The 25,956-nt window shown below is 31.6% G+C and overlaps 1 protein-coding gene across 26 annotated transcripts in view; it reads left to right on the plus strand.

Annotated features, from left to right (window-relative positions):
• The window catches only part of FIP1L1 (factor interacting with PAPOLA and CPSF1), a 71,981-nt gene that overhangs the window by 32,023 nt on the left and 14,002 nt on the right, over window positions 1–25,956 (plus strand). For 14 of the 26 annotated variants that reach the window (XM_039845211.1, XM_039845203.1, XM_039845213.1 and 11 more), the window contains 6 exons: window positions 3,561–3,654; window positions 5,283–5,439; window positions 14,587–14,613; window positions 16,625–16,679; window positions 18,070–18,125; window positions 25,068–25,281. In XM_039845211.1, coding sequence (XP_039701145.1) covers window positions 3,561–3,654; window positions 5,283–5,439; window positions 14,587–14,613; window positions 16,625–16,679; window positions 18,070–18,125; window positions 25,068–25,281 — 603 coding nt within the window. The remainder of the gene's footprint in view (window positions 1–3,560; window positions 3,655–5,282; window positions 5,440–14,586; window positions 14,614–16,624; window positions 16,680–18,069; window positions 18,126–25,067; window positions 25,282–25,956) is intronic. The other 12 variants (XM_039845204.1, XM_039845215.1, XM_039845224.1 and 9 more) reach the window with 1 other exon arrangement.

Genomic DNA, 25,956 nt, shown 5'->3' on the forward strand with positions numbered 1-25,956 from the left:
TTTATTATATAATATGTGGGTGTACTAGATTGTTGTGCAAACTATTTCTTTAAGAACTGTGTTTTGTAGTCTAAAGTTCAGAAACTACTGTACTCTCATATTTTCTCTTAAGATAGACTCAAAGGAAAAGATTTTTTTCTCTTTCTCATCTATAAAATGGGAATAATAATAGTTGCTACCTTGTAGAGTTATTATGAAGAGTAAATATAGACAGTCCCCACCTTAAAATGATTTGATTTAATGATTTTTCGACTTTATGGTGGCACAAAAGTGATATGCAGTCTTTAGAAACTGTACTTGGAATTTTGAATTTTGATGTTGATCTTTTCCTGAGCTAGCAATATGTGATACAATACTCTCTTATTCTGGGCAGCAGCCACAAGATGATTTTGCCCAACTACAGGCTAATGTTAAGCGTTCTGAGCACTTGTAAGGTAGGCTACTACGCTAAGTTATGGTGTTTGGTAAGTTAGGTGTATTAAATGCATTCTGACTTAATATTTTCAACTTACGATGGGTTTATTGGGACATAACCCCATTATAAATCAAGAGGCATCTCTATATATAAAGTTCTTTCCTAGCACATAGTAGGTGTTGAATAAATACTAGCTATTATTATTCCAGGAACAGCAGTCTTCAGAGGTAATGCTTTATTTTTATCTTATGCACATAAAATATTTTTGGTATTAATGATGTCCTTTATTTTGGCTTTTAAAAATAAGCTCAGAGAGAAATTTATGGCAACAGATTAATAACTAACCTTTTGTCTTTCTTCCCATGGCTTTGATTTTGTCACTTTTACAATTGCTGTTGTATGTCTGTAAGCAGCCCTCATACCCTTTCTGGAACATTGGAATCGTCAAAATATAATTTTATTAAAATATCAGAGTTTTTTATATTCATCTGAGCTAGGAGGAAAGGTAGTGGCTCTGTGAACATTCACTGCCTGTATTAACTGTAGATTAATGAAACTAGATAACAGTGTGGTTAGTTTCTGTCTCAGCTTTTTACTAGATTACTTTGTCCAATAGAAAAGAGAATCTTGATAGCTGTATTAGCTGTCTGCCTAATAGAACAAATTCGTAAGCCTAATTAAACCTGTGCTATGTGGAAACCCAAGTTATAGGAGATCCTTAGTGACATGCTACTAAATGTTTGTATCTATTGAAATAAAAAGTGCTACATCAAAAACTTGTGGAATAATACGATTCAATATTGTTTTCCATAATGTGGCATCAGAATAACATTGGATTGTTTAATTATTCATCTGTGCTAAATATTAGTGCTTTTTGTTACTTTGGTACATTCTTATGTATCTGTCATAAAATATTTCTAAACAAAATGGTAACCTTCACATTTCTGATTAAGGTAAATTAATTTGTATGGTAAAAGTGCCTGGGCAAGGAGGTGTTATTTTTATGAAAATGTAAGGAATTAAAAATTTCTGGACTCCCTCTAGAGATACATATTTTTTTAAGGCTGGTTTTTCATTTGTATGTTTTTAGAAGCATAGTACTTGCCATTTTGAATCTTTCGTGATTAATCCATTGAAAGATAACAAAATAAGTAGATTTCTCTGAACATATTTAAGATAAGCTTTAAGGAGTGAGTTCTCCCATATGCCCCAGAATTTTTGAAAGCAGAAGTCCTTAGAAAGCTTTCCCCCAGCGCAAAATTAGAATATTTTATTTAGGTTTAATTTTCGCTACTTTTAACAATTTGAAGATTTGCAGTCCAAATTGCAAATCCAAACACATTTGCGAGAATTGATGGGAAAATTTTTTTAAAGATGGAGAGAGGAGAATCCAGAAATTGGGAACAGAAAAGAATGGAAAAGGAAATAGTAGAGTAGAAATGAAGATTTTTTACAATGAAATTTATATAGCAATAAATGGTGAGGGAAATCCTGGCCTCAGAATATACACCATTATCTTTTAGGATGTTGGAATCTGAGATGTGTGCATATATCAGAGGACTGACGGCATGTGCTTTTACATTAAGTTTATAGTGGTCATAGCTTTATAATTATTTTAAATTTTAGAGAAAAAATTGGAGCAATATTTGTCTTATGTTAGAGGTATTTGAATTTCTCTAATGCGTGAATGTTAGGATAGTTTCCCAGCTATTTTGAAAGGTGCAATTTAACTAAAATCACTCTTGGTCTTTGAGATCATCAGGAGGACTAGGAAGTCAGTGACCTAGGCATAAACTCAGAAAGGCTTGAACTTTTTTTTATTATTGTATTATATAGAGAGAACAGAAGTCTTAAGTGGGCAAAATGTTAAGTGGGATTTGACTGTGTAGACCTTTCAAATGTCATTATATACTTTTTATAGGGCTGTCTTTATTTTGTTTTTTGTGAGCATAAATCCATGGGGCTTTTCAAACTTTTCTTGAGACAGACTGTTACCAATTCTTGATTTTCCAGAAGTCTTACATTTCTCAAAGGCCAGTTATCTTGCTGGAAGGCAGCGTGGCTCAAGGAAAGAGAGGTCTATAAACTTTAGATCAGACTCAGGTTTGAAAGTTAGTTTTGCTATTTAATTACTATTGAGGTCTGTGACAGTCGCTCTGGGCCTTAGCTTTGTCATTTCTAACAAGTATACAGTAATTTTTTTGAGTTAATGGTTATTGTGAGGTTTGGGTATAATATGTAGGCATTCAATAGAGATAGCTGCTGTTTTATGCATTTTAGGAACTTAACTCTGGTGACTGGAAGGATCTGTGGTGCTTGGATTGTTTTACTTTCATAAACTTTTAAAGGTAGAATTGTTCAGAACTGAATTATAGATGAGAAATTAATCTAATTTTCATCACCTATTCCTATAGATGACTTTTGTATCTTAAGTGTATATACTTTTATAAAGTCCTTAACTATACAAAATGGCTTTTTAAAAAAAATTTAACTTATTAAATTTGCAGCATTATTATGTGGTAGACATAATATTTCCCATCTACTCATATACTTCAATGGATTGTAAATACAGTTGGAGGTGGGGCAGGCATTAAATATTTGAATTTTTCTATCTAAAGACAAGTTATCAGAAATTGAAAACTGGTTTCGTTTTTATGCTTTCAAAAGCTTGTAATAAATCACTAAAGAAAATATCCTGTGTGTATCAAAATGAATATTTCATTTTAAGCCTTTCTGAAGAATTTCTAAAATTTTCTATAATAGTACTGTGATGTGTTCTAATTACAATGGCCAAAAAATTTTATTTCCATTTGTTCAGCTTTTGCTACCTGATTCAGTTCCACAAAGATAAATCCACTTGGATACTATTAAAAAATAGTAAATTTAGACGAAAAACTATAAAAGTACTTAAATTTAACATTATGATCATCGTTGGATGTGTTGGTTCGAGCTTACTAATAAAATAGTTTTCACGACAGTGCAAAGTAGCGAGATCTAATGCAATAAAGTTTTTCAGTGTGTATTGTAATCTGATTTTATGTTAGAGTGCATTGCAAATGGTTTTAGATTTTCTCACCTAATGTTTGTATTCTTTTTCAAACATCTAATTAGGCAAAACTGAATTGATTCAATTTTTCTATTATAGGAGATTACCTGGGGCAATTGATGTTATTGGTCAGACTATAACCATCAGCCGAGTAGAAGGAAGGCGACGGGCCAATGAAAACAGCAACATACAGGTTTAGTATTTTAAAAATTGCTATTTTTTAACTGAAATATTATATGCATGTTCTGATTTGTTTAATATTTATAGTGCTATGTTGTTAGGTACTATGAAGAGATTTAAAATGTGGACTCAATCACTTTTATTACAGAAGCTTTTCCATTTAGAATTGATAACCTTTGAGTCTTTTTTTAGTAGGATTTCTTTTTCTGTGCTTTAAACATAACATAAAACTTCACTGGACAAAAGGAGGAAAATATGGGGAAAGTTTAAAGAAGAAAATAAAACCCTCGATAATTTTATCATCACTGTTAACATTCTGGTACATATCTTTCTTATCACTGAGCAAGTATGGGATACTATTATGATTATATTTTTGTGTAGTCCTTTTTTCCCATTTGAAATTATCGTTTGCATTTTCCCATTTTCTTAAAAATATGACATAAAATTTCTTTGTGATAGCTTTATTATTACGTGGTTATAACATTTAATGTGGTATTTCTGAGGGAAGTCGATTTATTTTCAAGTGAAAGAATGAAAGATGACTTATTAATAACTTGGATAATTCAAGTTAGAACTTTTGCAACTGACATTTTCAGCTGTTAGCTTGATCACACTTTTATTTATTTCCTTTTCTGATTGCTTAAATAAATTTACAAAGTCTTCTGTTTTTTATTACTTTTAATGAGTTAATCATATGAAATATTTTTTATCATCTTTAAAGGTAAATTATTTCTAAAATGAAGATAGTCCTCTCTTTTTCCCCAGTGTTAAAATGCTGTGATTTCTTAAAATAATTATGTCCCTTAATTTAAAAAATAGCTTATCAACATAACGCTTTACAAAAAATGTAGGAAAAATTAACTAAAGGAAGAATTATATGTTTAAATGATATGCTTTAGCCAGCAAGGATTTCAGAGGTATAAACTAAATATATAATATTATGTTTCCTGTTTCTGCTATGTTTCCCAAACATTGTTTGCACATTAGAATCTCTCAGGGAGCTCTTCAAAAATCCACATTTCTATGTTCCACTCTTCTGTAAATTTGGTGCCTGTCTCTTACCTGTTCACAAAAATCATTATTTCATAAACATTACTTTTCAAGTATAAAACCCTTGTTCTTAAAGTTACTAGGGTCACATATCTGGCTGCCTGTTACTTGTCAGTTCATGCCTTACTGTCTTTACTTACTGGTGATGACAGGCTCTTGTACAATGAATATCTGGTTCTGCTGCCTTGTCAATTTCTTAATGCTAGTGTCTGTGACTAATATTTGCAAATGCTTTAATTTGAATAGTTGAACTTGGTTGGGTAACAAAGATAATACTTGGTACATTATATTTATAAAGTGCTTGTCTCTTGTTTAGAATGTTTTTATCACTTAATTGTTTCCCATTAGAATTTTTTATGTTTAAGTTTTTCTTAGGCTTTGACTATGTGCGTGAATGTATACTAACATCTGTGTATATATATGTATATATACACACATCACACAGATAGAAAAATTAGTCTCACCTCCCCAAAATATATGTATGTGAATAAAACTTTTTACTTTCTTAGATTAAATGAAATTAATTTACCGAGTTTAATCTCAGATAAGAACATTTATTCATCTTTTTAATAAATTATGCTCTGATTTTAGGTTCTTTCTGAAAGATCTGCTACTGAAGTAGACAACAATTTTAGCAAACCACCTCCATTTTTCCCACCGGGAGCTCCTCCCACCCACCTGCCGCCACCACCATTTCTTCCACCTCCTCCAACTGTCAGCACTGCTCCACCTCTGATTCCACCACCAGGTAAATAGTACATAAGACATTTGATTTCGAGGAAGAAAAATAACCTGTGAGTGTTTCTTTTATTTGGAATTTAAGAATTAAAAAATATATGTGAAAATAATATCTTCATTGATTGCATTACATTAAAAATATAGATATGAAATTGATTATTAGACTTCAGTAGAGTCACACTGAAACAGATACATACATGTCTTGCTATTTCAGCATAGCAAAGAGACATACTAAAATAGAGAAAAATATACAGATACTAAAATTGTGATCCAAAAATATGATTGTGTTCTCCAAAGTAAAGTTGCTAATTGTGCATATATAAATCCATATTTAATTTTAAACCATGCAAGATAATTTTAGAATCAGAATAGGTAAAAAAGAAAGATTATTTCCTGTGAAGAGATTGAAATGAAAATCTGTCTGGTCATCTTCTTTCTTTATATATTGGTTTCCTTCTAGGAGACTGCTTCTGGGTGCCAGGTACCTGGTATTTAACTTCTTTTAAACGAGATAGAAAATTCCTGTAAATTTTTAGTCACTTTTGATTATTTATTAAAAACTAGATCAGTGGCAATAGAAAAAAATTTATAGATACTCCCCAAATTTTATACTTCCAACCCTTTGTTCAGTGACCTTTGTTAATTTTATTTCCAATATGCTTTGAATATTTATCTCCCTTAACCAATTTTTAATGAAACTAACAAAATCAATTGAGATAATAATTACTTTTTCTAGAGAGAATGCCTGTAATAAATGATAAAAATTAGCTGTTGGTCCTAATTAGAATTACATGTGTAATATATGTTAAGATTTGATTTAATATAAAGTCAATTTATACTAAAGGGCCATGTTCACTCTACATTTACAAAAGAACTGTCTTTAAGGTTCCACTTATGATCTGAGTACAGAGGCAAATAAAATGTCTCCATAGTCATTCCCTTAGTCATCCTGGGCCTTTAAATGCTAGTTATTGCATCAGCCCTACATCCACAACACCTTTGATTTCCTTCCATTGTCACTTCTACCTTTAAAAGTCTACCTTCAAAAGTGATAAGAAAATTAATATGAAAAATAACTGGCTTTAGAGAATCTCTTGTCTCAAAAATAGAGGAAGGAGAAGACTGGATAGGTTAGAGGTGTTTACTCCAGACAGTTTTATTTCTAAAGTTCAATGAACTTCTGTTCCAACAATAATTTTTTGTTCTGAAACACAAATCATTCAGAAGTTGCGATTGGACCCATAATTCTTGGGTCTTTAATATGGTGAGAATTAACTAAATGAAAAAGGAAGGTTTCAGTGATTCATGAATGAGTTCTTTGTCCTCTGAAAAGATAAAATGTAGAAATAGTTTATTTTGAATGTATTTGATTTACTGAGACTAAAAGATCAATATATGTGATTATAGTTCTTACTTTAGATTGTTGTGTAATCTTAGACTTTACTAGGTACTGTACTAAAAGCGATTTAAAAGAATTTTCTTATTTACTAGCTAATATAGTGTATCCCCAGACGGCTAACATTTTATATAGTTCAACATTATTTGTTTATTAAAATGAGAGAGAGGTGATGTGAATTAATGATGGAAAAATACCTCACTGGTATAGTAAGAATATTTAGTAGCTCTGGAAGATATTGCTGATAGACAATGGCATTATCTAGAAGTAAGCTCTTTTCAAAATGATAAAATTACTCCCATTTCTTTGCTATATAATCTCCGTTTAAAAGGTTAACAAATCTTTTAATAACATTTAGATTATATGGCATTATATGGTAACATATAGCTGTTGTATAAGCTATGTGATGTTAATTTTCAACTACGTGCTTTCTATATTTTAAATACCTATGCAGGACTATTGATTCTTATTTTTAGATTAATATCCATGCTGTCCTGTCAGCATTTAAGGAATACAAATTCAGAGGAATTCTAATGCTGGTTTAAGCAGTATCTAACCATGGTATATTTGCTGGGATGAGGTGGGGGAAGATACCAATTCATATTAAAACCAAATATTTATAAGTTGAGGCTAACTGACTTCTCATTTTTACTAGATTGTGAGCTGTTAGAGCGAATATAGACTGTGGATTTCTGTTTCCCCACCATGCTAATCACTTGACTAAATATGTTAGCTAATTGAGTTAAAAACATATTATGTATACATAACACGGAGATTTTCAGAGTGGCAGTTGATACAGTCACAAGGCACTTATCAATCAGAATGGGCACTGGCTTTAAACGACAATATGGCTACATAGATACATACCAGCTGAGTGTTAGCCTTGATTAAAGCCACATTTTCAGTTACTGTAGAACCACATGATTACAGTATGTGCCATTGAGTTTGCTGTAATTTAGATCACCTCAAGAATCATAAGCAGCTGATGAAAGCAAGCTGTGTCTCAGGAGTGTGTAAGAATTGCCTTAATAAGGAAACATTTTTCTTAGGGAAACCTTGGGTTTTCTTTTTGCTTTCTTGAGAAATACTAAAAGGAAAAAAATCTTTTGAGAATTAACATAAACATATTTTAATAGTCTTTGTTAACATTAGCTTTCAAACATTTGCATAAGTTGAGAATGTTTATACATAAATTTTTAAAACTATAGTCCTGTATATGATGGAACGAATATGTAATGACCTGCCCATACTTTGGGATGCTACCATTTTTTAATAAATAGGGTGATCATATGTGCAGATTTGCCTAGAATAGTCCTACTTCATATCTTTGTCTCAGCGTAATTATTGTACTCTCAGAAATGCCCTGTTTTGGAGGATAAAATTTATAGTTAACTCTGTAGTTGGCTCATTGCATAAGTAGTTAACTCCTTAGCAGTGATGAGGTGAAAGAGAACAACACTCATTCAACTGACAAATAGTTGACAGGAGAGGCGGGGTATATTGCTTCCTCTCCCTCAAACACACATTCTATAAACAGCATGAATCCTTGTTAGCAACAGAGGACAAAATATTTCTGGTCACAATAGATTTGTATGAAAAGTAGAGGAGGTTTTGTATTGGAGAGTGCAGCAAACATTTAATGGACCTCTGGTCCTAAATTAATGTCAAGGCTTGGATTTTTTTAAGTGGAAAAGTATTTAAATCTGTTCTTTGCTGCCATACTAATAGCAGCTTGAAAACAAACACTGATTATTCAAGATCTTCCTTAATTTTTAGAAAACTTCTTATTTTCATTCTTTAGTGAACCAGAAAATAGTTGCTATGAATTTTTTTTTGGAAATATATTAGCGTGGTTTTATGTTTTTATTGAGTAATAATAGCTCGTATTTATTGAATGCTTACTATCGAAGGCAAGGTTCTGAGTACACTTCATGTATTAACTCAATTTTATTCTCGACAACATCTGAAGTAGAGATTATTATCATGTTACAGATGAGGAAACTGGGGTTTAAGGAGTTTAAATAATAGCTAGAAAAGTAGCAGAACCAGAATTTTAACCCAGGCGGTTTTGCTGGAAAGCCTATTTTACTGTGTTGAAGTGAATTATTACTTGTATGAAGAAAGTTATTGGATAACAATAACATGTCTTAAAAGCTTCTTTCTTTCTTTTTAAGTATTTCTTTGTTGAAATGCATGCATGTATATTTGTGGGCAGGGAAGTCAGGGAGGTTGTAAAAAGCAGGAATCAGATTTTTTTTTAAAAATCTAGTTAACTGAAGTTTTGCTGTTTGCCTGATTTGTGTTAAGTCTGTACTAAATAAATCTAGTTTTAAAATAATTGTTTATTAGCAGAAAAATGTAAAATTGGAGTAGTTGAAATTTTTTTTATTGTGGTAAGATAAGATATATCTAACAAAGGTATATTTTAACCATTTGTAAATATACAATTCAGTAGCATTAAATAACATTCACAGTGTTGTGTAACCATCACTTATATCTATACTAAAACTTTTTCATCGTCTGTAACAAACTGTATACTCATTAATCAACAATCCCTTTCCGTTTACCCAAGCCCCTGGTAGCCTCTATTCTTTCTTTCTCTATGAATTTGCCTATTCTGGGTGCCTCATATAAGTTGAATCTTTCAAGTATTTTGTTCTTTTGTGTCTGGCTTATTTTGTTTTTAAAATAATGATTGTAAAAAATTTTTTAAACTATGTTCAACCTATATTACATGTTATTGGTTGGCTTTTAATTTAGACTTTTAAAAGTTAATTTATTTTAGTGTAATCGTATTTTATCATATTTGGTTTAATTCATTTCTTGTTACATTGATCAGTATTAAGGCTCACAAGACTTAATATGTCTTGGGAATAATTGAAATCTAGCTCGGGAGTAGAATTCTTCATTGAACCAAGGCTGTTTGCTTTACTGAGATGTAGCCCAAACAGACAAGTCATCTGTTTTTAAGGTTGGAAATAGGATTTAGCTCTTTATCTAGATTTCAGAATGCATAGGATTCTGCATTTTAGAAGGAATTAGATTCCTTCTTAAAAAACTGTTGTCAAGTACGTCAGTGTCTTACTAGTCATCTAGTACTATAAATTATATAAACATGAAAATCTCGTTTATTCCTTAAATACCTTGATTTTCGGTTAGCTGTGTTACTTGGGTTTAGGGAGAAAAGTGGCTCACATCTGGAGTCTTTCTGCACTTCTTCCAAGGCCTACCATGTGTAGATTATTTTTCTGTTAGCCTGGTTCCAGCACAGTGGCTCTCAACTTTTTGGTCACAGACTCCTCTTACACTCTTAAAATAGCAGACACCAAAGGGTTTTTATTTATGCGTGTTCATCTATTTTTTTGTATTAGATATTAAAACTGAGAAATTAAAATCTTTATTATAGTTAAAATATTTGTTGTTTTAAAAATACTCATAAAACTATTACACATTAACATTAAGACAACATTTTCTTGAAAAATAACTTTATTTTTCCAGAATAAAAAACAGTGTAAAGAGTGGCATTGTTTTCAGTTTTGCAAATCTCTTTATTGTGTGGCTTAATAGAAAAAAGCTGGATTCTCCTATTTGTTTCTGCATTAAATCTCTTATGAATTTACATGTCACACAGCCTCTAGAAGATTTTCTTATACACTTTTTAGAGACTGAGAGTGAAAACGGCTAATTGTATTTTTATGAAAGTAGTTTTGACCGTCTAGATTCCTAAAGGGTCTTAAAGACCCCCAGGATTCTCTAGGTAACACTTTGAGAACTGCTGCTTTGGCAGAAGCTCGACCTATGTTGGATGAATATTATTAGCACCCTGGAGAAAGTATAATTTTGTCCCTTTAATTGAGATGCTGTTTCATGAATATAACATTTATTAAGCTGATTTTATACTTCCATGAAGATTTTGGTCTTACATAACCAATCTGCTTATTAACTGACAGTATTTGCCAAAAAGTAAGCATTTCAAAAATATGTTTTATGGAAGTACCTCTGCAAAAGAATTCCTTGAAGCTTTTGAGAACTATACTCATTTTCTCTTATGTTGTATTTTTCTATATTAAAAAAAGTCTCAGTATTTTTAATAAACTCAAAATAGGGAATAATGCTAATTATCTGTAGTAAGTAGTATATTCTGGCACAATTAAAATAATTTATATGTAAGTTTAATAGAAATTAAAAGCTTTAGGATGTTGATTTTTGAATCTTTTCTTCCCATAGATATTCCCTTTAATAGTTATATTTTTAATGTACCATGATGCTATATTTTGTAGAATTTAATTATAATTTAATATTTACCTTTTGTTTGACTCCTTCAATCATTTTGTGATTATATGTGAGCTTATAGAGATCAATTCCTTTATAAGTTCTTTGTAAAAATATTGATATTTCTATCAGAGATGTTTTTATTTGTCTCACATAATTTTTATTTTCTGTAGCTTGTAGATAATTTTATAAGCTAGAAGATTAAGAGATCCTAAAAAGGATAAAATAGTTTCATTTATAGTTAACACAGAATCATCTTTTTTACTTATTAGGTATGGACTATGCTTGTAACGCTTTGTTACTTTTAAGTTTTGTGAGCATAGCATTTTTTAACACATTTTTTTAAAATTTGAAATTATTTCCATTTTTTGTACCTTAAAATTAATTTTTATTTAAATTATTAAAAAGTAGTTTTGTAGTATTCTGTATCCCATGGTTTTTTTTTTTAAGAGATGATAGGGCATATACATGTGAATATTTAGTTTTAAGAATACTGATACATAGAAAACTATGTGGTGGAGGGTGATATTTAATGCTTTTTATAAATCTTGACTTTTTGTACTCATTTTCTTTGTGCAGAACTTACGTATGAACTTGAAGTAGGAATCATTGAGACTTAAAGAAAGTAACCGGGTTCATTTATTTGTAACAAAATAGTGCTGTTGAAATTCAGGAGTTACCAGTGAGAAATACGAAGTGAAGTTCACATTATTGTGCCATGCTTTTTTTTCTCATTTGCATAGAGAAACAGTAGGTGGTTATATATATTGGTTAGCTATTGTTGCATAACAAATAACTCTAGAATGTAGTGGCTTAAAACAATGTATTTATTATTGAACAGTTTTTCTGTGTTAGGAAGGTGGGAACAACTTAGCTGAATCCTCTCCTCAAGGTTTCTTGCAGAATTTAAGATGGCCATCTCAGACCTGACTGAGAAAAGATTATCTTTAAGCTCATTCACCTCTTTTTTTGAAAAGATTCACTTCTTTTACAACATGGCAACTTGCTTCATTGAAGCATGAATGCCGAGAAGACAGTTGAGGATGCCAGAAAATAGAAGTCGCTGTCTTTTGAAACCTAGTCATGGAAGTGACATTTCATCATTTTTGCTGTATTTTGTTTGTTAGAAACAAGTTATATCCAGCCCACACTCAAAGAGAGGTATAAAAAGGCATAAATACCTGAAGCAGGGATCATTGGAAGCCATGTTAGAGGCTGCCTATCACATAACTCTTTTTTGCCTTAGTTATACAAAGTAATGATGGGGTACACTGAGAATGAGTTCATAGATTATTATTCACTTTTTTTATTGAGTACAGAGCCTCTTAATTTTGTGAGAATTTAAAAAATACATTTAAATTTATTTTAATACGCTGTTTTACAGGGCTGCTGCCTTTCTATTTCTTTGCTTCAGTTCCTTCAGTCCTCAAAATAGGATTTCAAATCCCCTTACCCTCACGCTTTACATTTGATAATTGTCAAAAAATTGATTGTACAGTGTTTCATCAACTCTGTACTCGAGTTTTGATGAATGTTTACCAGTGAAGATTTGCATTGAAATATCTAGGTGAAATAGAGGTCTCACAAGAAGGGCCCTTTCTAGTTCTCCTGATAACTCTCTGATGTGCAGATATTGATTTGAAAGGCATCTCGTGATTTTTCTTTGTGTTCTTAATTCTTTCCAGTTGATTTTTAAAAAATATTCTGTGCGATATTGTAGTAAGATTCAAATTAAAAGCAGACTAATTTTAACCGCCTTTATAGCATAGTTAATCATTTGGTTAATGTCTTTTCATTATGCTTTGTGAAAGTTCTTGAGGACTAAATTTTGAGAGGGATTACTAGTAATTTCTTAGTTATTTTGCACAAATTCACATTTTTAGCAGGCTGTAGTGAGCATTAACTGAAATGGTTCATGCTGCTCTTGTATTCATTTAGGTGAAGTTATTAGGATTACGGAATGGGTTGCCAAATTTGGTATAGTTCTTTATGTTACACACTTAAACAACCATGTATTTAAATGTGAAAACTAGTGTTTAAATGTAGTCACATAGTGAAGTTCAGTAGTGTTAAAAAAAAAACCTATAATATTCTAAAGAAAATCAGGTAATAGTAAATATTAAAAACACTTAATATCTCTGCCTTTCTTATTTTTCCCATTTAGTTTGGTGTCTCGGATTTTGCTGAATTGTATTGTTTGTTGGATTCATTTAGCCTAGTAATTTAGGAAGTAGCGAGGTAACCTGAGGATGGATGAGAATTGCCATTAAGTGTAGATCAGTTTAGTAGACTTATGGAGGCTTAATGATTTTTGAAACATGATGGCTACTTTACGTATCTTTTTCATCCTTGTTGGTTTTATAAGTTTAGCATATCCTTTTATTGCATGAATGGTTCAATCAGGTGCTTCATTCTCCATTTTAAGGCCACTTGTTGCCTAAATATCTTTTTATATTAACCTATTATGTGCAGAGAAAATTTTTAAATAAATTATAAGCAGATGTTTCCATTCACAAGAAAACATTTTAAAGCGATTCTGTTTCCATTATTTTTTCACATACATTTAGTCAATGAATTAGATTATTTTTCCTCTTTTGGACTAGTATTGACTCAGTTTTTATGAAAGGATTTAGTAAATCATTTCAGCTGTGTTGAAGTTATTTATGGTATAAAAATATCATGAAAAAGTTTTAAATTTTTTTCTATTTTTCTATTTAGTAATGTCATTTTTCTTCAAACAAAAAGTAGTTACTATTTGCATGCCACATAAGTTTTACATTAGGATTTAAGGGCACATTTGACCGATATAAATTGCAAATGTTTGTACATAATTTATTAAAGTTTATAATGTGTGCAAATGAGTGAGAGTCACTCAAGTGTTTTCTGACGCTTACAGAAATAAATCTTCCATGTTTATCTTAACGTACCCCAGGGGCATATATGTATGCACTGGCTGTGCCCCCTTTCTCTACTCCCACAAAACAAGGGAAATAATAACCTTTCTCCACTCCTGTTGACAACAAACAATCCAAATCAACACTTGAATGTCCCACAAAACTTTACAAAGTGAATATCCATTATCTTCAGAGTTACCTTGTACCACTTATAGTATTAAAGAGCCCATTGATCAATTTACCTATTAAAATGTTAAAATAATAAAATCAGATTATCAAACTTAGTGTTAATTTCATGGAGTTTGATATTTTGTATGCACAAGTGTGCTTTTTTAATTGATGTCTTACTTTCTTTGTGATTACAACTTGGGGAAACCTGTTATCAAGTTGTTAGACTGGGTTTTCATCAGGAAGTCAGACGTTATACTCGAATTGTTGGTCCTCTGCAAGAAAACAGGATGCTTCTCTTGAGTTAATAAGCCAGGAAAATGAGGCAAGGGGTTTTATTTCAAAGGGTTTTCTTTGGTGATGGCATAAATACATAACAGGTTATAAAATCCAATTACTATATTAAATTTCATCACTTGTTTTTTAGGTATTCCAATAACTGTACCACCTCCAGGTAAAACTTTTTCCATGTTTTCTCCATCATTGTTAATAAACATGAAATTTCAAGCCTAGTTACAGGAGGGACAGTGTTGATATGGTTAGAATATGGAATAGGTTATTGGGATTTCAAGGTCCTATTTTCAGCTCTGCCTTTGCTTCATTCCAGTTTTGATTAAGATATTCAGTTTTCTTATACCTGTCTTACCCATTTCTGTAGAAAAAGAGGTTCTGAGAAAATTCTTACCATATCAATTTGTTGAAGAAAAACAGTATAGGATGTAAAATAAAATTTTTATTAAAAATGTTTTTTCAGACAAGGAATTTTTTTATATGATAAAGTGACTGCAAGAGAAGAGAAAGAGCATTTATTTTGACTTTATCATGGTTTCTTATTTTTATACTCTGCTGGCATAATGTTCTGAACTACTCAATTAGGTAGATTGCCAACTGGTCAGATGGTTGTTCTTAGGGTGGTAATTAATTTGTTCATTGTTGTAATGGTATGATCAATAGTTTTTATACGCGGTCTAGTGTTGTTTTTTACATTTTTTCAGTTTTTTTTTTTTTTGGTAGTGTGATACAAATATGATAGTAAGTATGTTTACTGAGTTCACTATTAAAAGCCAAGGAGTATAAAGAGAATAAGAAATGACAGTGCTTGGAAGGGTGGGTCTAAATTCAAAATGACCTCAATAAACAAATAGTGAAGTTTAGATAGCATAGACAAGTATATATGTATAGATGTGGGATAGTCACTGATTGCGTATGAATGTGACTGAAGAAGCTTTACTAGGAAAAGTCATAAAGGAGTCATTGGTGTGTCTTTTTAGTTTAAAAAGAAATGTGATTGTAAGACTGTATAAAATAGGATTGTGGACTCTAGGACTAATGTGGTAATTGCTAAACTGTACACTTCTAAGATGTTTAATGGAGAACTTGTAACTCCTAAAACTGGATACAGTGAAGATGAGCATGGTGAATTTAAAACAACTAGAAGTAGGGCCAAAAATTGATTTAAATGGACTTTTGAGAAGGGTTAAGAGAACTGGGATTTATTTTTACATAGAATATTAAAAAGGAGGCCTAGTGGAAGTGCTTTCAAATGTGTAGAAAGTGTCAGAGAATATGACAATGGATTGCTTCTTGTCCTCATTCAGGACGACATATGAATTGTAGTGAGAGAGATTTAAATTATATAATTTAATACATTTCCTAATAGTGAGAGTTGTTAAAATTTGGAAGGGATTGGTATAAGGAATTAGTATCGTAAGTTGTGGAATCTTAGTCTTTTGTTGGGATGCTTTATTGCCTATCAATTTGAAAGTGTAGAGTAGATTGTTATGGTCTCTTTTAGCCATATTCTGTGGTATTTCGTTTAGGTATTGCAAATTATTGAGAATGCAGATTCATGATACAAAGGTGCAAATTATTTTCTTTCCAAACAAATGCAAAACTATACATATGTGCCTTTCTTTGTAAAACACATTTTTAGGGTTGTGCTATTTAAAACATTTTATAATGGATGTTCTCAGCCTTAAGCATTTATTATACCTACTGGTAAGATTTTATTTATGAATTATACATTTGAAGGAAATTTCTATACATCTAAAACTCAAAATATTTTTTGAAAGAGGTAAATGTTATTTTACTTGCTTTTCTTCTAAAATATTTCAAGTATAACATATATGGTGACAACACTACCACTGTTTTATGTATGGAAAAGGTAAGGCATTGAGATTAACTTTCTCATACTCACAAAATGGGCTGTGTGTGGTGCTGAAAATAAGACCGGATGTCCTGACTCCCAGTTTGTGCTCTGTGTATTAGACCAGACTGTTCATTTAAAGTTTTATTACTCTAAAATCTGTTTATAAGATTAAGCTTCATTTTTTTCTGTCCATTATAACATAGAGAAGCATGTTATATCCCCTGAGAAATTTAGTGATATGCAGCAACTTTGTTTCACTCTTGACATAAAATGTACATTTTCTTAACTTTTTTTGTCTTATGATTGAATGTTTCAGGTTTTCCTCCTCCACCAGGCGCTCCACCTCCATCTCTTATACCAACAATAGAAAGGTAAATCAGTGTGGATACTATAAATTTTTTATCATTGATAGGCTTTGACAGAAGAATCATATACATATATTGGTAATATTTTCAGATATTTAATTTTATAAACAGTAGTACTTGTCTTTTAATGCATAAACCTAGATCTGTGTTACTTTTATATAAGACGTTGGACATACAATCTGATAACAAAACAGGAGAAGGAAAACGAAATGATAGTATTTTGAAATATCTTGCTTTGACTTATGACATGCTGATTAAAGAAACTCCAAAATTGGTAAAAACTTTGCTGTAGTCAGTTTTGTGGGAAATACAAACAGATATCTGGTCATCATGAATAATGCATGTCTGTTTTAGGATTAGGTAAGGATAGCTATTATCAGGGACCAAAGTAAAGAAAAGCTGCCTTATTCTTTGCTACCCTGCGGCAACTCAGCTTCCACAAAGGTGGATTGGTTACTGCATGGCAGTAACCTTATTTTTATATCCTGCATTTATGGTTTATGTTAGTCAGAATGCTGTACCAAAGAATATTTACCTCATGGATGGCAATATGGTGTTTAACAACACACATCTTCAGAATTGTACAGGACTGGTTCAGATTTTCCAGCTTTGTGCTGCTAGGCATGGTTCATAACTCAGTTTCAGACTCAGTTTCTTCTTTACCAAATGAGATTGATATAATTGGAAAGATTAAAATAAGTGAGTATAAATCATCTGCACAATTCTTGGCAGATGGAAATCACTGATAAATGGTGGCTATTATTATTTCCTCTCAAGTGGTGAACTCTGTAAAAGTTGTACATTTCTGAAAAAGTGTTTCAAGTTTTATAAAGACACATTGTGAGAACCTTACATCTGTAGCATCAAACCATACATATGATTTTCAAAGAAAATGGTAAAACTCAGCAAAGTATGAATTGTGAGAACATGAGGATTTTATTTATTAAGTCCTTGTTAAACATGTTTGTTTTCTCGATCAAATGTTAAAAAGTATTTTTTGATCCTTTCAATGGGGCTGAATTTCTGATTTATAACCATTAAAACCAGTTTTTTAAATTGAATTTTAACCAAGTCTCAAATATTCTGTTAGCTTCAGTTTCTCTGTTATCTTATGAGTTAAACTGAATTCCTTGGATTATTCATGTTAAATAGTGATATGCATAATATAGTATTAACAGGCTATATTTTTATTTACAAGTGGGTGTTAGGTTTAATATTTTGGAAGGTTAAAAAGCCCATGTTTTTAGTACTAGAAAGTAAAATTACAGAATTAAAACATTATTATATTGTGGTTAATTAAAAGTCATAATTCTGCCTTTATGTTTTGCTTTTGCACCAAACTATCAAAATTCAGAACTTAATTTGCAACACATAAAAATACATTTTTCTTCAACAGTGGGCATTCCTCTGGTTATGATAGTCGTTCTGCACGTGCTTTTCCATATGGCAATGGTAAGTATTATTTTTAGTTACCAGATTCAATTTGAATCAGTACTTAAATATTTTTATAGCAATAAAAACATATTTCATGGTTTGAAATACTATCTTACAGAACAATGAAAAAATATTAACTAAAGGAGTAACTAGGTCTTACATATATTCCAGGTTACTTAACAGAACAATTTTTATTTCCTTATCAGCTTTAGTTTTAAAAGTTAATAAATGGTGATACAACATGAATTTTTATACCATGTCTTTTCCTGAAAGGGTTTAGGATTTGTCACCAAGTTGTCTCAGTCTTTATTGACCATAATCTTTCTGTTTCTTGACTCATAGCATCCAACTAGACTTGTTTCATCTTTCTCCCTTACTGGTTTATCTTTTCTTCTAAATCATTTGGCAAGGTCATGTTATCCATTCTAAGGGTTTCTGATACCACTTTTTGCTTAGATTTCTTGATCATCTATCTATCTATCTATCTATCTATCTATCTATCATCTATCTATCTATCTATCTATCTATCTATCTATCTATCTATCTTTCTATCAATCAATCATCTATCTATCTATCTATCTATCTATCTTAAAAGTGCTGTGCATTGTACTAGGTTTTAGGGGTACAGTAAACTGGACATAGACATACATTCGCCCTTATCAAATCTATAGGCTAGTGAGGAAACAGCCAGGTTACAGAAGAGAGGGTGTCATGGGAGCATAGTGCAGGAGTTTCCCACTCCAGAGAGGTGGAGCCATAGATAATGTGACTTGGGAGTTCACATCATGTTCAGAGACGTGGGGATGGGTGAGAACATGGTAGCCTTTATGAACTGAAAGAAGTGTGGTGTGGCTGGAGTACAAAGAATGCATGATGAGTTTCTAGGAATGAGATAAGATCATGCAGAGCCTTATGGCCATGTATATAGAATTTCTTCCTTATTCAGAGGACTGTGAGGAACAGTCTACTTTTATGCTGAGTTGTGAAATCTGCTAGCTTTACTTTGGAAAAAGGTCCATTCTGGCTACCTACCGTGAGGAAATTGTGGATTTGTAGAGTGGGTAGAAAGGTGGGAATGGCAGAGATGCCCAGCTGGGAGAATGAGAAGCTGCATAATGACTGCATATGTGACTATGGTCCCATACAATTATAAGAGAGCTGAAAAATTTCTATTACCTCGTCACGTTATAGTCATTGCAATACATTACATGTTTGTGGTTATAGTGTTGTAAACACACCTACTACACTGTCAGTCATATAAAAGTATATCACATACAATTATGTACAGAACATGATACTTGATAATAAGGACTATGTTACTGGTTTATGTATTTACTATGCTTTTTAATCATTATTTTAGGATGTACTCTTTATGAAAAAAAAAAGTTTGCTGTCTAAACAGTATGCTATCTTACGTCAGCAGCAGCCTCATATATCATGCTTACTTCATCTCTTGATTGCATCATTTTCACTTATGCTAGATTAGTCTCATGTTGTTTTATACAGTAACATGCTGTACAGACCTGTAGCCTAGGAACAATAGGCTATACCCGGTGGCCTAGGTGTATAGTAGGCTGTACCATCTGTGTTTGTATAAGTGTACTCTGACATTTGCACAGTGAGGAAATTGCCTAATTATGCATTTCTCAGAATGTATCCTGTACTTATGGTGTCCTATATTCAGGTAGTACCATTGAGGATAGAGAAAATTGAATGTTCCAAAGGCTTATGCGGTAGAATTTATAAGTCTTGGTGATAAATCAGCTGTAAGTGTCAATCATATACCTCCACTTAACCTTCTGAGTATCTATATCGGAGTTTTACTATCCTTCAGACCTTCGTATTCAAAGCCATATATACTGTTCATTCACATCAAAAGGTAGTCTTTCTGTTGACTGACTTGTTTCGTTGATTTATACCACCTTTTTATTTTTTTATGCTGGGCTCCAAGAAAGTTATACCCCTTGGTTTGAATCCCTGCTTTGCCCTCTCATTATTTGTGTGACTTTTGTAGATCTTCAATTATTAAATGGAGAGCATAATTCTTTCTCATAATGTGACTTTCAATGAGAATACATTGAAGTACATTAGTCCTGCCATTTAATAAGTACTCAAATATTAGCTCTTATTTTTATGACCATCCCCACTATCTCCAACAAGCTCTAAGTTACCTCCCTTTTTTACACTGTGAGGCAGAATAGAATAATTGTTAAAGCATAGGCTCTGCAGTTAGCCTGAGTTTGGGTCCTGGGTCCCTCTTATCTTAGTAACTTTGGATAAGTTAAGTAACCTAAGTCATTTTCCTCATCTGTAAAATAAAGTTTGAATATAAAGTGCTTGGGACAGTGCCTCTAATATGTAAATACTTGATAGGTATTGCTTGTCAAATTAATTAAAATTTTATTTTTATCTCTTTTATTGCACTTGTCACTTTCTCCTTTGTGAATAAATTCCTTATGTATTTGTTTGATACAGATGAATATGAGGACTAGCCCACATCAGAAAGAATAGTCTTCATTTTTGAGATTACATAGTTTTCTTGTGAAAGATTTTATTTTTTAAATGCTTATTAAACATTTAACTTTTTCTCAAAGTAATATATGCAAAATTTTAATGCCAAAAGCAAGAGTTTTCTATTCCTTGTTTACTACCCCTAGCTCCTCTCTGAAACATCTTTTTAAATGAAGGACTCTTAAAATAATAACAATTATAAAGCATATTGCAAGAACTAAATCGAAGAAATTTAGGAGTTTTCTTATTGTAGTCAAACAAAGCCTTGGAATGAAAATGGTAAATAAAGCTTTTTTGGATGTGGTTCCATAGTGTAGCAGTTAGCACGTCTGCTTTACATGCAAAAGGTCCTGGGTTCGTGCCCCAGTGGAGCCATAGTCCATGGTCTGTGGCCCTGCCACCCTGAACAAGCCCAATGTCTGATCTCGGAAGCTAAGCAGGGTCGGGCCTGGTTAGTACTTGGATGGGAGACCACCTAGCAAGACCAGGTGCTGTAAGTATAAATAATAATAATAATAATAATAATAAACTTTTCTGGTAATTCTGTTTTACTTTTGTTTTAAAATTTATTTTAGAATTTTGTAAATTAACCTCAAATATTATACATGGAACTATTAATTTTTCTTGATGTGCATATTAATAATAAGATTGTGCTTGTAAAATAAGACCTAGTTAAAAAGTAATCTTTTACAGGAATATGGAAGAACTGTAAGCATTTTTAGTTCTGATGGTCTACATGGCCTTTCTACATAGGCTTATCACCCTGTTTTTTGATTTATATAACTTTCGGTAATGATAGATGTGTATTTGCTCATTATTATCTCTGCCCCTCTCTTTTCCCCCACCAATGAAATTATATCATTTTTTTTCCTTTTTATATACCTGCCCTCTTTTTCATGAACCATCAGTCACTACTAATGTGCACCTTTCTAAGCTTTCACCTCTTCTCCCTTTCTGCCTCCCAACTTTGCTCAGCTACACTCCTACTAATAACATTTATATTCTGTCCTGTAACCAAAATTATCTGTGCCCTGACAAGTTTTTTATTCTGAAAGCTAAACAGTAAACTGTATTAACATTGTTATGACTATGTAAATATTGTGTATTATAGAGATAATTAAAATACTCAGACCACTCAAAGGAGAGAGTTTCTATGGCAAATAAATTAAAATTGCCATTGTACACGTCAACTGTATAAAGTCATACCACATTTTAATTGGGTTCATAGTTGGACCATGACTTTCTCAACCTTGAGTATATAAAAAATATTCTCCAATGCATATTTTTCCCAAAATGTTTTCACATTTTTTCATGTGTATATTCTTAAGCCATCTGGAAAATTGTTTTTTGACTGTTTTAAAGTAAAGGTATAATTGTCCCAGTGTCATTTGTCGAATAGTCTATCCTTCCTTTAGGGATCTACGGTATCACCTCCATTCATGTATCAAGTTTCCATCTAAGCATGCATCCATTCTTCTGCTTTCTAGGTTATTCATTCAGTTAATTTAACTGTCCTTATGTTAATAATGCCGTACTATCTTAAATATGAGTTTTATAGTAAATCTGATATCTGGTTCAGCAAAATCTACCTTATTCTGCTTTAGAAGTATTCTTGGGCCATTGCACTTACATATCTATTTTAGAATCAACTTTGTAAGTTCCAAGAAAAACTGTTGAGATTCTGATTAATAACTAAATTTTCTATTATGTTTACTGTATGACACTATTAACTCATAGAATCCTGCCAGCCTTATAAAGTAGGCATACTGTTGTTATCCCCATTTTATGGATGAGAAAATCAAAGAACAGCTAGATTAAGTAATTTTCCCCAGTACACACTGAGTGGCAGAGTCAGTATTTGAAACCATGCAGCCTGGCTCCAGAGTCCTTGCTCTTACATGGCAGTATTGAAATTCAATTGATGCTTTAGATCAGTTTGTGTGAAATTCATACCTTACAACATAAATTCATCTATGAACAAGACTTTCTCTTCATTTAGGGAGTAGTTTTTCAGTGTGTTTCAATTAAGTATTAAAATCATCTACATACACTTCTTGCACATCTTTGGTTAGATTTAGTCAGAGGTACCTAATGTTTTTGTCGTAAATGGTAGTTCATTTGAACTCTGTGTTCTATTTGTATTTGCTTGTATTTAGAAATAAATACAGATACATGTATTGATATGTATTTATATCTGTACGTATAGAAAGAGAGACAGGGAGGGGAGGAAAGGGGAGGGAGAGAGAGAGAGATCGTGTAACCAATTACCTGTTAACTTTCACTATAATTTGTTAAGTCTCTTCAGGTCATGATCAGTCACTTATTTTTTTTTTAAATACTGATTTATCTAGGATTTTGACAGCTGAGTTACTATGTAAGATTGGCCTATGATCTTCCTATATTTTGTACTATCCTTAACTGGTTTCGGTATTAATGTTATACAGCCCACAGGGAGTAAGTTAGGGGATGATCTATCTTTTCCTATTCTCTGGAAGTTTGTATAATATTAGAATAGTCTGTGCCTTATAAGTTAGTAAAACTTGCCTGTAAAAGCCATCTGGTCTTGTGGAAGGTTTTTAATTACTTTTTTAATGTCTTTAATAGTTATGGGACTGTTTAAGATTTTTTATTCGAGTGACTTCTGTTTGTTATTTATTCATTCATGCACTTATTTATTCTATAATTAGTCTATTTCAGCTAAGTTTTTAAATGTGTTAGTATAAAGTACGTAATATTCTTTGCACTGTTTAATCTCCGCAACACCTGAAGTTGTCCCTTTTTGGTTCTCGTATTGTTTATGTGGTCTCTTTTGTAATCTTGTCAGAGATTGTCATTTTTTGTCTAGTCTTCAAAAACCAGCTTTCTACTTTTCTAATTATATAATAGGTTTCTGTTTGATTTCTACTTTTTATTATCTTCCTTTTGTTAGATTATTCTGCGCTTTTCTAAATTCATAAATTGGAAGCTTAGATCATTAACTTTTCATTTTCTCTAATGTAGTGTTTTTTTAAATTAAATTTCCATCCAGAACAGTTTGCATCCCTAGACTTCTGATACATCATACTTTGGTTTATGTTTAATTCTCGAAGGCTTAAAAAAATTTTTTGACCCATGAGTTATCCGAAATGTGTTTTTAATTTGAATTATATGGAGATTATTGTCCTATAACTTTACATTTTTACTTCTGATTTAAATTGCATAGTGGTCAGAAAACAATGTTTATTATATTTATCCTCTGAGAGTACATAGTATATTTTAATGAATATTTCATATGTGCCTGAGAGGAATGAGTGTTCTTTAACTGTTCTGGCCAATATTCTGTGTTATGTTTATTAAATTCACCTTGTTAAATATTTTGCTCAAATCTTCTATATCTATAGTGGTTTATTTTTCTGTTTAAAGTATCAGTAATGGAGAGAAATATGTTAATCTCCCATGATCATGGTGGATTTTTCTATTTTTACTTGTATTCCTATTCTTCCTTTCTAAAACTTAAGGCTATGTTGTTAGATACCTCAAAGTTTAATTTGTTCTTCCTTCTTGGTGAGTTTCCCTCTTTCATCTTCATGTAATTATCCTTTCTTTCCCAGGTAATCTTTTTGGTATGAGTCTGCTTTGACATTAATATAGCTAGCTATTCATGGAGATTTGGGTATGGGGAATGGTATCAGTATTTTCTTTTTTTCCCCCATCCTTTTTCTTTCAACCATTTTATGTGTTTTTATGTCTCCTATATTCAGAGTCAGAATTTTTCAAAATACAAATAAAAAATTTTCAGTAATATAACTGAGAAATTCAGTATCTTTTGTATTATTCTGATTATTGAGCTAATAAGCTTGTCTACCCTACCCCCATCTCTTCCAAATCTTTTTTGAATTGACTAAGTTTTTCAGGTAATTTTTTTAAAACATTTTTCCCCCTACGTTGTTTTGAAACTATGCATTCTTTTTTTTTTAAGTAGTTACTGTTAAAATGCATTATGCATATATCTTATAGAATTTCTTTTGACGAAGTCTTTTGGTTATAACATTTGTTCTTTTTGTTTATGAATGCCTTTGTTTTTTCTTGAAATATAATTTAGTATGTATTTCTAAGTTGACAATTTCTCTCAACACTTTGAAGGTGTCCTAATATATTCTGTTTTATATTTTTGATATTGGGAAGTTAGTGATATATCTAATTCTGGTTCCTACTTACCGTGAAAAATGAAGAGTCTTTATATGTTAAGTCTTCAAGGTTTGTTTCTGAATAGTTCCCCAAACTGTAGGTATTCACCATATGTCGTGTCTCTTCTCTAGTAATTAAATAAGTTTTTATTGTAATCTAATGAAGCACTTTTGGTGGGAGTTTTGTCTTATTTTTCAGTACTTTTTTGTTGTTTTCTCTTGTTTAAGTACTATAACTTCTGTTTTTTAACTGTTATGTTTTTTGGGGTTTTTTTTCCTTTAGTTGCCTTTCCCCACCTTCCTGGTTCGGCTCCTTCATGGCCTAGTCTTGTGGACACCAGCAAGCAATGGGACTATTATGCAAGAAGAGAGAAAGACCGAGACAGAGATAGAGACAGAGACCGAGAGCGAGATCGTGATCGGGACAGAGAAAGAGAACGCACCAGAGAGAGAGAGAGGGAGCGTGATCATAGTCCTACACCAAGTGTTTTCAACAGGTTTGTTTGTGCAGATGTATTTAATGTGCACTTTAGAATTTATATTTGGTAATTGGATGGAAAATCCAGTTCACTTGGGAAAGTATTGCTTGAAGAGTGCTTAGGATAGCCATTTTAAAAGCACCAAGGCTTTTTAATTCATAGAGAGTTTCCATTATCTGAAGCAACGGTCTTCAAGTTTGTTTGTTCACTTCTCCCTTAAAAGAATTTTGAAAACTTTGTACTCTCTCACATATCTTGCCATCTAAAACTTTCTATCTTAAGTCTAAATAGTTAACAGTACAGTTACCAGTGTGTTATAAACATTTCAATTTTAAAATAAAATTATCATGCTTTTAAATATATCCAGTGGGTTTAAAACCCTGTAGTGATTTGAACCCTAGTGAAATGGATTCATCATCCATTTTTTAAAAATGTATAAACAGACTTTCTATAACAGTTGGAAATTATACATTTTTGTGATTGAATTCGTACTTTTAAGCCACTTCCCCCAAAGAATTTTATTCTGCTATATAATATTTTTATTCTTAAAGTTCTTTTAATTGACCATCATATCAGTTTTTCCTGCAACATACTTAATGTATGTGAGTTAAAATCTATAAAAAAATTTATGACCATAAGAATTTTAAGTGTTTAAATTTTTCCCTGATTTTAGCTATTATTTTAATGTATAAA

The sequence above is a fragment of the Pteropus medius genome, unplaced genomic scaffold (genome assembly GCF_902729225.1).
Source record: "Pteropus medius unplaced genomic scaffold, Ma_sr-lr_union100, whole genome shotgun sequence".
Lineage (NCBI taxonomy): Eukaryota > Metazoa > Chordata > Mammalia > Chiroptera > Pteropodidae > Pteropus > Pteropus medius.